An 11,210-nucleotide genomic window follows, 5' to 3' on the forward strand; every position below is an offset into this window, starting at 1 on the left:
CTGGAGTGCAGTGGCACGATCTCGGCTTGCTGCAAGCTCCACCTCCTGAGTTCATGCCATTCTCCTGCCTCAGCCTCCCGAGTAGCTGGGTCTACAGTGCCCGCCACCACGCCTGGCTAAATTTTTTGTATTTTTAGTAGAGACAGGGTTTCACCGTGTTAACCAGGAGGGTCTCGATCTCCTGACCTCGTGATCCGTCTGCCTCGGCCTCCCAAAGTGCTGGAATTACAGGCGTGAGCCACCGCGCCCGGCCTTATTTATTTTTCTTTAATACGGAGTCTTGCTCTGTCACGCAGGCTGGAGAGTAAGTGGCGTGATCTCCACTCATTTCAACCTCCGCCTGCCGTGTTCAGGCAATTCTCCTGCCTCAGTCTCCTGAGTAGCTGGGTTTACAGGTGCATGCCACCACGTCTGGCTAATTTTAGTATTTTTAATAGAGATGGGGTTTTGCCATGTTGGTCAGGCTGGCCTCAAACTCCTGACCTCAAGTGATCCGCCTGCGTCATCCTCCCAAAGTGCTGGGATTACAGGCATGAACCACTGCACCAGGCCTATGTTTATTTTTTATTTTTTTGAAACGGAGTCTCATCTGTTGCCCAGGCTAGAGTACAGTGGCGCGATATCAGCTCACTGCAACCTCTGTCTCCTGGGTTCAAGTGATTTTCCTGCGTCATCCCCCTGAGTAGCTGGGATTACAGGTGTGAGCCACCATATCTGGCTGGTTTTTGTACTTTTAGTAGAGATTGCGTTTCACCTTGTTGGCCAGGCTGATCTCAAACTCCTGACCTCAAGTGATCCGCATGCCTCGGCCTGTCAAAGTGCTAGGATTATAGGTGTGAGCCACTGTGCTTTGCCTCTTTTCTCTGTTGCTTTCTGGTACAAGATGCTACAGGATTATCTTGTAAGATTCTTGCGTCAGACCTGGAATCTGCTTATTCCAAGGAGCCTTGGTTATTTTTAGTGGGAAATGATATTTGATGGGTATCCTGAAAACTAAATCATTGTGTTCATTTTCAGTGACTAGTAACTTGTTCTGTAAATTGACTAACTTGGTGAAAATTAAAATTTTTTTATCATTGGAGAGAAATGATTTTGTGTTGAATTGAAAGACTCAATTTCTAGAGGCTAGGTATGGTGGCTTATTCCTGTAATCCCAGCACTTTGGGAGACCAAAGAGGGCAGATCACCTGAAGTCAGGAGTTTGAGATTAGCCTGGCCAACATGGTGAAGCCCTGTCTTTACTAAAAATACAAAAATTAGCTGGACATGGTGGCAGGCGCCTGTAATCCCAGCTACTTGGGAGGCTGAGGCAGGAGAATTTCTTGAACCCAGAAGGTGGAGCCGAGACTGTGACGTTGCACTCCAGCCTGGGCAACCAGAGCGAAACTTTGTCTCAAAAAAAAAAAAAAGACTCAGTTTCTAAAGGTCATGGGCATAGAACAAAGTTGGTGGACTCTGGGAGATTTCTGGTTATTTTTGACCTGACCTTACACCTGGAGGATTGATATTAACATATTAGGGCCAGGCACTGTGGCCCACACCTGTAATCCCAGCACTTTGGGAGGCCAAGGCGGGCGGATCACCTGAGCTCAGGAGTTCAGGACCAGCCTGGGCAACATGATGAAGCCCTGTCTCTACCAAAAATACAAAAAGTTAGCTGAGCATGGTGGCGTGCACCGGTAGTCCCAGCTACTCAGGAGGCTAAGGTAGGATTGCTTGCCTGGGAGACACAGGTTGCAGTGTGCTGAGATGGCGTCACTGTACTCCAACCTGGGAGACGGGGTGAGACCCCCCCATATCAACAACAACAACAAAAACATATTAGAGTTGCAGGAGTCCTGGTACTTGGATTTTAAAGAAATCATTCAGTGAGCATTTATTAGATTCCCTGTGTTTGCTAAGCTCTGTGCTAAGTGCTAAGGATAGAACAATTAAAGACATTGTTCTTGGCCAGGCACAGTGGCTCATGTCTGTAATCCCAGCACTTTGGGAGGCCAAGACAGACGGGCCACCTGAGGTCAGGAGTTTGAGACCAGCCCAGCCAACATGATGAAACTAAAATGCAGAGATTAGCTGGGCACGGTGGTGGGCGCCTGTAATCCCAGTTACTCAGGCGGCTGAGGCAGGAGAATTGCTTAAACTGGGGAGGCGGAGGTTGCAGTGAGCCAAGATCATGCCATTACACTCCAGTCTGGGTGAAACAGTGAAACTTCGTCTAAAAAAAAAGACAGACATTGTTTGTGCCCTCTAGGAGAGCAGTCTAGCTGAGCCTAGTAATAACTTACATTTATGTGGCATTTTTGAATTTACAGTCTACTTCCACGTACATTATCTCATTTAATCCTTATTTATAATCCTTACTTATAATTCTACTCTGAAGCAGATATTACTGTCCCCATCTTACAGATAAAGCATTTCTGGTTCAGAGAGATGAATTTGTCTAACATTACACAGCAGACACAACACACCCTGGACAGGATATAATCTTACTTTTTAAACCTAGAGTTCTTGGCTGGGCATGGTGGTACACTCCTATAACCTAGTGGTTTAGGAGGCCGAGGTGAGAAGATCACTTAAACCCAGGAGTTAAAGGCTGCAGTGAGCTATGATGGTGCCACTGCACTCCAGTCTTGGCAATAGCAAGACCCTGTCTCTAAAAATAGATACGTATCTACTTACATACATACATACATACAAAAAAGGTAAAAAGAGGCTGGATTCACGCCTGTAATCCCAGCACTTTGGGAGGCTAAGGCGGGCGGATCACGAGGTCAGGAGATCGAGACCATCCTGGCTAACATGGTGAAACCCTGTCTCTCCTAAAAATACAAAAAATTAGCCTGGTGTGGTGGCAGGTGCCTGTAGTCCCAGCTACTCTGGAGGCTGAGGCAGGAGAATGGTGTGAACCTGGGAGACGGAGCTTGCAGTGAGCCGAGATCGTGCCACACCACTCCAGCCTGGGCGGCAGAGTGAGACTCTGTCTCAAAAAATGAAAAGGTTAAAAAGAAAGAAACAGGCCGGGCGCGGTGGCTCAAGCCTGTAATCCCAGCACTTTGGGAGGCCGAGACGGGCGGATCACGAGGTCAGGAGATCGAGACCATCCTGGCTAACATGGTGAAACCCCGTCTCTACTAAAAAATACAAAAAAACTAGCCGGGCGAGGTGGCGGGCGCCTGTAGTCCCAGCTACTCGGGAGGCTGAGGCAGGAGAATGGCGTAAACCCGGGAGGCGGAGCGCGGAGCTTGCAGTGAGCTGAGATCCGGCCAGTGGTGCACTCCAGCCTGGTGACAGGCCGGACTCCGTCTCCCAAAAAAAAAAAAAAAAGAAACCCCACCACCAGAATTCTTTGCCCTTTGGCTGGGTGATAGGGTCGATAGAGTATTGACCTTGTCTTCTCTTTGAACATAAACACAATAAACAGGTCTGCCAACCCATCCACCCTTAAGCAGTTTTTTTGTTTGTTTTTTTTGAGCAGCCTTACTTATTGCCGGGCTAGGAGCAACCAGTGGTGGTGATCTCGGCTCACTGCTACCTCCATTTTGGCCTGGGTTCAAGTGATTCTCTGCCTTTCAGATTCACAAAGTAGCTGGGATTACAAAGGTGTTGCGCCCACCCGCCTGGCTAACTTTCAATTTTTTTTTTTTTTTTTTTTTTTGATGGCGGAGTCTCGCTCTGTCGCCCAGGCTGGGTGCAGTGCCAGATCTCAGCTTCACTGCAAAGCTCCGCCTCCCGGGTTCTACGCCATTTCTCCTTTTTCCTTCAGGGCCCTCCCAAGTAGGCTGGGACTTAGAGGCGCCCGCCACCACGCATCGGCTAGTTTTTTGTATTTTTTTGGTTAGAGACGGGCGTTTCACCGTGTTAGCCAGGATTGGTCTCGGAATCTTCCTGACCTCGGATCCGCCGTCTTCGGCCTCCAAAGTGCTGGTTGATTACAGCTTGAAACCAACCGGCGGCCCGCCTATTTCATATTTTTTAGTAGGGACACAGGGTTTTCACCATGTTTGGCCAGGCTGCGTCTTGAACTCCTGACCTCAAGATGATCTGCTGGCTCGCCTCCCAAAGGGTTAAAATTATAGGGGGTAACGCTCCGCACCCAGCCAACCACCAACCAATTCTTTAAAACCAGTTCTTTTGACTTTCTATATTAAGATGTTTATTTATTTTATTTTATATTTTATTTTATTTTTTATTTTATTTTATTTTATTTATTTGTTTTCAAGATGAGGATTTACTATGTTGCCCAGGGTGCTCTGGAACTCCTGGATTGAAGTAGTCATCCCACTTTAGTGTTTATTGGTGTTTTGGTGTTTTTATTTCAAAAGAATACAATAATAAAGATAGACTGGTTCAGCTAGGGAAAATGATCCGTTTTTCTCCCCTCCGTAAACAGGATATAATTGATACAGCATGTGAAGTCCTGGCCGACCCTTCTCTTCCGGAACTGTTCTGGGGAACAGTAAGTATGTCAGAGAGAGTCACTGCATAGCAAAAGAATTGATCAAACACTTGTTTTCGTACAGGTTTTGTACTAAGCATTCATGTGTATTTTCTCACTTAATCTTCATAAAAATGTATGAACTACATACTATTACTGTCCCTCTTTTAATGTGATGACATATGACACTTGGAGATGTGAAATGATTTGCTCAAAGTCACACTTAGAAAGAGGCAGCCAAAACCCAGTTCTGACTTGAGTCTGCAGCCCACATTATTACCATACCAGTGTGCTGTCTCCAACCCACCAGTTTTTTTGTTTTGTTTTGTTTTTGTTTTGTTTTGTCTTTTGAGATGGAGTCTTGCTCTGTTGCCCAGGCTGGAGTGCAATGGCGCAATCTCGGCTCACTGCAACCTCTGCCTCCCGGGTTAAAGCAATTCTCCTGCCTCAGCCTCCCAAGTAGCTGGGATTACAGGCGCCCGCCACCATGTCCCGCTAATTTTTTGTATTTTTTAGTAGAGATGGGGTTTCACTATGTTGACCAGGCTGGTCTTGATCTCCTGACCTTCTGATCCGCCCACCTCAGCCTCCCAAAGTGCTGGGATTACAGGCGTGAGCCACCGTGCCCGGCCTTCCAACCCACCAGTTTTTTGTTTTCATATATGGCAGTGTTTTAGACACCAGTGTTCCCGCAGCTCTTGAAAGTACTTTTAGGAGATTGTAACTGTAGCCTATGAGTTGTCAGGGTATTATAACTAGTTAGAGTGAGAATTTGGCTTTGAAAAGAACAATTTCTCACCAGTACTTGCTCTGAGTGTTGATAATAACCTCAAACCTCAAGATCCAACTGATGATCTACCTGTATATTTTACCCTCTGTTTTGTAAGATGCTGTCTGATGTTCTAGAACCACAGTGCTCCTAGGAGAAGCTGGTATGAAACAGTATCTAGAGTGAGGATCTGTGGCTCCTGTGTGGTAGCTAACTGCTGACATAGTTGGGTAGTTTGCACTTTAGTGGAAACATGTAATGCACAGGTGAACAATACTGTCTTTCCATAGAAAGGATGGCTGGGAAGAGGTCACTAGATAGAATAGTAGTCTCTTTTTAGGTCCCTCACTAAATCAATTGTTTTATATCCTTTTTCAGTGGAAATGTGAAAGTCTTAAATTATTAAGGAGGGATGATATCTGTCTAAAAGGAAAGATTAATTCTAAATTTTCTCATGATTGCTGGGAAATTTGGAGAGATGTTAATTTGTGGATAATGTGAAGATCAGTGATTTGTCCCCTTCCACCACAGGAGCCAACTTCGGGCCTTGGGATCATTCTGGACAGTGTGTGTGGCATGTTTCCCCACCTCCTCTCCCCACTCCTGCAACTGCTCCGAGCCCTGGTATCAGGGAAGTCCACTGCCAAAAAGGTAAGTTGCTCAGTCAGGTAAGTAAAGAGAATGGGAGATTCTTTATGGAGACTTTATAAAATAGGAATCTTTTTTGCTTTCCACATTGCAGTTCTACTGCCATGACAAAAGTTATTCTGAAGGTGAATGAAAGATACCAAAGATAGCACCTCAATTCTATAAAACTAAATAATATTTCATTAAGCACTTATTGTAGATACTGTGGGACTAAGACTAAGTATAAAGTTCCTTAATATCTACTTAGAAGTTACTAGATATAAGAAATAAATAACTAAGAGCCAGGTGTTATGGAGTAAATATCATTTGAGCAATAAAGACCATACTGTTCAGGAGAGATAACTGCCCTTGTGGAGTGATGGGGACTTGAGTTGAGTGTTAAAGCATAGTGCAGATTTGGTGAGGGGAGCAGAAGGCAATTCCAAGAACAGTCACAGTGGTGGGCTTCTCGAAGTTTGAGAGTCTGGTTGAAAGAGCAGACTGGGACCTCCCCTTGCTTATCCTGGAGGGGAATGTGTGATGGTTTTTTCTGTTGGCAGGTATATAGCTTCTTGGATAAGATGTCTTTCTACAATGAACTTTATAAACACAAGCCTCATGATGTAATCTCCCATGAAGATGGAACTCTTTGGCGGAGACAAACACCCAAACTCCTTTATCCCCTTGGTGAGATAAAGAGATCCCCCGTTTTTTGACAGCTTTTTTTTTTTTTCTGGTGTCTTGCTGTCTCACCCAATCTGGAATGCAGTGGCATGATCATAGCTCACTGAAGCCTCAAACTCCTGGACTCAAGTGATTCTCCCACCTTAGCCTCCCAAAGCACTGGGATTACAGACGTGAGCCAGTGCACCCAGCCAGTTATACTTTGAGGCTCATATCTATTCCAGGTGCTCAAAGAGGAAAATATAGAGGGAATAGCCTTTTTTTTTTCTTGAGACAGAATCTTGCTCTGTCACCCAGGCTGGCGTGCAGCGGCACGATCTCGGCTCACTGCAAGATCCGCCTCCCGGGTTCACGCCATTCTCCTGCTTCAGCCTCCCGAGTAGCTGAGACTACAGGAGCCCGCCACCGCGCCCGGCTAATTTGTTGTATTTTTAGTACAGATGGGGTTTCACCGTGTTAGCCAAGATGGTCTCGATCTCCTGACCTTGTGATCCGCCTGCCTCGGCCTCGCAAAGTGCTGGGATTACAGGCGTGAGCCTCCGTGCCCAGCCTAGCCTCACTGTTTTAATCCTGGCATCATCACCACTGACTTCTCCAGTGATCTAGGTCCTAGCAGTCCTATGAGGTATTGTTATCATCATTTGAATGGAAAACTATTCTTTGCATTCAAATGATTTTCAGACATGTAGAAAGAGTCACTTGTCAGCCAGGTGTGGTGGCTCACGACTATAATCCCAACACTTTGGGAGGCCGAAATGGGCGATCACCTGAGGTCGGGAGTTCGAGACCAGCCTGACCAACATGGTGAAACCCTGTCTCTACTAAAAATACAAAATTAGCTTGGCGTGGTGGTGCATGCCTGTAATCCCAGCTACTCGGGAGGCTGAGGCAGGAGAATCGTTTGAATTCGGGAAGTGGAGGTTGCAGTGAGCTAAGATCATGCCATTGCATTCCAGCCTGGGCAACAAGAGTGAAACTCCATCTCAAAGAAAAAAGAAACTTGTCTACATGAGAAGAACTTTTTTGGGTATTTTAAATGAAAAAGCCGTAGGAATGTTAGCTACTAAGAAGAGAGCCTGTGAATCCCAGAACTTTGGGAGGCCGAGACAGGCAAATCACTTGAGGCTAGGAGTTTGAGACCAACCTGACCAACATGGTAAAACCCCGTCTCTACTAAAAATACAAAAATTAGGCCGGGCACGGTGGCTCAAGCCTGTAATCCCAGCACTTTGGGAGGCCGAGACGGGCGGATCACGAGGTCAGGAGATCGAGACCATCCTGGCTAACACAGTGAAACCCCGTCTCTACTAAAAATACAAAAAACTAGCCGGGCGAGGTGGCGGCGCCTGTAGTCCCAGCTACTCTGGAGGCTGAGGCACGAGAATCACTTGAACCCAGGAGGCGGAGGTTGCAGCGAGCCAAGATCACGCCACTGCACTCCAGCCTGGGCAAGAGTGAGACTCTGTCTCAAAAAAAAAAAAGAGAGAGAGAGAGTCTGTGAGTTTGTGTATCTCTGTGTATTTAAAATATTGATGTCTAGTAGAGGAGTTATATTTTTTATTTATCCTCAGATATTAGACTAATTTCTCTTTCTCTCTTAGGGGGTCAAACTAACCTTCGCATACCTCAAGGCACTGTGGGCCAAGTAATGTTGGATGATAGGGCATACCTGGTACGCTGGGAATACTCCTATAGCAGCTGGACCCTCTTTACCTGTGAGATTGAAATGTTGCTTCATGTTGTTTCAACTGCAGGTAAGGTCAGCTTTGGGAAATATCACTACGAGGAGGAAAAGTGGACGTGCTTGGAGGATTTAGAAAATAGAATATCTACATAAAATTCAGAACCATCAAGATTGTGATTTGTCTGATTTGTGTATCTGGGTCTCAGAGACTGTTCAGTGGTCTTAAAGGGGTTGTTTGCCATGAGGTCACAGGCTGTCTTTCTCCTCAGATGTGATTCAGCACTGCCAGCGAGTCAAACCCATCATTGATCTTGTCCATAAGGTCATCAGTACAGACCTGTCGGTAGCAGACTGCCTCCTGCCCATCACGTCTCGCATCTACATGCTGCTGCAGCGGTGAGTCTGTCTTGACTGACCCTCAGCTGCCCGGTAGAGATCTCAGCACTTGTGCCCTCAGTTTGCAGGAACCTGGACACATACCCACTGGGTTAAAGTTCATGCATGTTCCTTGGTGTTCCTATTTTTTTATCTGTGAGGGTTTTCCTGTTTTTATATGTCTGCTGAGGGGAGAGACTGGGGAGAGAACTGGAAAAATGTTTGTGAGGGAACCAGTTGTATTATTTGCTTTATTGAGTATAGTGCATTGTTCTCCAACCAGGTTAACGACAGTGATCTCCCCACCTGTGGATGTCATTGCTTCTTGTGTCAACTGCTTAACTGTTTTGGCTGCCCGCAATCCAGCAAAGGTGAGACACCAGATCTTCCTAACAGCCAAAAATGTAGCACTTGGCACATACCTGAAGATACGTGGGCATTTAACTCTTCCTTTTCCTTCTCAGGTCTGGACTGATCTTCATCACACAGGCTTTTTACCATTTGTGGCCCATCCTGTCTCCAGCCTGAGTCAGATGATTAGGTGAGCCAGGTCCTAGGGTGGTGGGCCATATTCCCTAGTGAGAACCACATATGTCTCAGGTCTAGCCTAGGTTTCTTTATTTTATTTTATTTTATTTTATTTTATTTTATTTTATTGATTGGTTGATTGGTTGATTGAGATGGAGTCTCACTCTGTTGCCCAGGCTGGAGTGCAGTGGTGCAGCCTCCACCTCCCAGGTTCAAGCAGTTGTCGTGTTTCAGCCTCCTGAGTAGCTGGGATTACAGGCTCGAGCCACCATGCCCAGCTAATTTATTTATTTATTTATTTTATTTTTTGAGATGGAGTTTCGCTCTGTTGCCGAGGCCGGAGTGCAGTGGTGCGATCTCAGCTCACTGCAACCTCCGCCTCCTGGGTTCAAGTAATTCTCCCACCTCAGCCTTCCCAGTAGCCAGCATTACAGATGTGCGCCACCATACCTGGCTAATTTTTTGTATTTTTAATAGAGACGGGATCTCACCATGTTGGCCAGACTGGTCTGGAACTCCTGGTCTCAAGTGATCTGCCCGCCTTAGCTTCTCAAAGTGCTGGATTATAGGCGTGAGCCACCACGCCCAGCCTGATTTATTTATTTATTTTTTTTTGAGATGGAGTTGCGCTCTTGTTGCTCTGGCTGGAGTGCAATGGCGTGATCTTGGCTCAGTGCAACCTCCGCCTCCCAGGTTCAAGTGATTCTCCTGCCTCAGCCTCCCGAGTAGCTGGGATTTCAGGCATTCGCCACCACACCCCGGTAATTTTGCATTTTTGGTAGAGATGATGTTTCACCATGTTGGCCAGGCTGGTCTCAAACTCCTAACCCCAACTGATCTGCCCGCCTTGGCCTCCCAAAGTGTTGGGATTATAGGCATGAGCCACGGTGCCCGGCTGAGAGCAAGAGAGATTTATCCAACATCAATCATGTTAGTATGTTAGCATTTACTTTCCAGCCCAGAAAATCCAGAGGTGTCTAGATTGAGGGACTTGTTGTCCCATTATTAAGCCACAATCACTCTGTACTTTTTCTCATTTCATGGTTTTTGAGCTTGGCGAGTAGACCACTTACCAGTACATAGGCTCCATCTTACTACCTGAGCGTTCTCGCCTTGCTCTCTCTCGACAAAATATTTCCCTGATGTTCCTTTGATTTTTTTACTTTTACTTTCAATCTCTTGAGGTTTTACATCAGTAAAACATATTCTTAATGTTTACCTTGGGTACAGAACTGTCTTGATTGGATTATTTCCATTGGAGAGCTTTTCTATTTTATGCTAAGTCATCTAGACTATAACAAGAATGCTTTATGATTAGTTTCTTGAAACCCTGAAGTTTCCCCATCATTTTTTTCCCTCTACTTATTTCCAGTGCGGAAGGGATGAACGCTGGAGGGTATGGAAACCTCTTGATGAATAGTGAGCAGCCTCAGGGCGAGTATGGGGTCACTGTTGCCTTTCTGCGCTTGATCACCACCCTCGTCAAGGTACAGTCTGATTGTGTTCACGAAGGACAGGAAAGAAAATGTCCAGTCTGGTCAGATGACTCTGAAATAGCTTCCCTGGCCCCTGCTGCTGTAATCTTCTTGTCTGTAGGCAGAGTAGTCATTTTGAAGTTATAGTGACAACAGTTTCTATGTATTGAGTACCTACTATGTGCCAGTATGTGCTCTATTAGGTGCTTAATTATGTGAATTTATTTAATAATTGGAAGGTTTATGAAGTAGAATGGAAGAGGCCAAAAGGGTATTGCAGTGACTGTCAAGCTATTTTGACAGTAACCCGGGATAATATGTCCCAATATATATACATGTATGTATATTCCTAAAGCAGAATTTCATAGTACAACATTTATTCTTACACAAGTTGTACTCTGATATTTTCTATTCAGTCTCCTCCCTGTTTAAGTGAATTTTGACCATAGACTGATCTCATAATCTACTAATGGGTTACAACTCGGTTTGAAAAATACTGACATAGAGCATAAATAATGACATAGAGCATAAATTTTGGAGTCAGAATTAGGTTTACATTCAGGTTGACAGCTTACTAGCTACATGACCTTGAACAAGTAGAGAATATCTTAGAGTCTCTTTTTTTTTTTTTTT

The 11,210-nt window shown here is 45.4% G+C and overlaps 1 protein-coding gene across 1 annotated transcript in view; it reads left to right on the top strand.

Annotated features, from left to right (window-relative positions):
- The window catches only part of NUP188 (nucleoporin 188), a 71,933-nt gene that overhangs the window by 34,041 nt on the left and 26,682 nt on the right, over nucleotides 1–11,210 (top strand). Inside the window, exons 13-20 of the mRNA XM_017848283.1 lie at nucleotides 4,391–4,456; nucleotides 5,736–5,855; nucleotides 6,392–6,518; nucleotides 8,117–8,269; nucleotides 8,469–8,595; nucleotides 8,858–8,945; nucleotides 9,039–9,115; nucleotides 10,475–10,589. Of these exons, the coding sequence (XP_017703772.1) occupies nucleotides 4,391–4,456; nucleotides 5,736–5,855; nucleotides 6,392–6,518; nucleotides 8,117–8,269; nucleotides 8,469–8,595; nucleotides 8,858–8,945; nucleotides 9,039–9,115; nucleotides 10,475–10,589 (873 nt within the window). The remainder of the gene's footprint in view (nucleotides 1–4,390; nucleotides 4,457–5,735; nucleotides 5,856–6,391; nucleotides 6,519–8,116; nucleotides 8,270–8,468; nucleotides 8,596–8,857; nucleotides 8,946–9,038; nucleotides 9,116–10,474; nucleotides 10,590–11,210) is intronic.

The sequence above is a fragment of the Rhinopithecus bieti genome, unplaced genomic scaffold (genome assembly GCF_001698545.2).
Source record: "Rhinopithecus bieti isolate Rb0 unplaced genomic scaffold, ASM169854v2 scaffold_29388, whole genome shotgun sequence".
Lineage (NCBI taxonomy): Eukaryota > Metazoa > Chordata > Mammalia > Primates > Cercopithecidae > Rhinopithecus > Rhinopithecus bieti.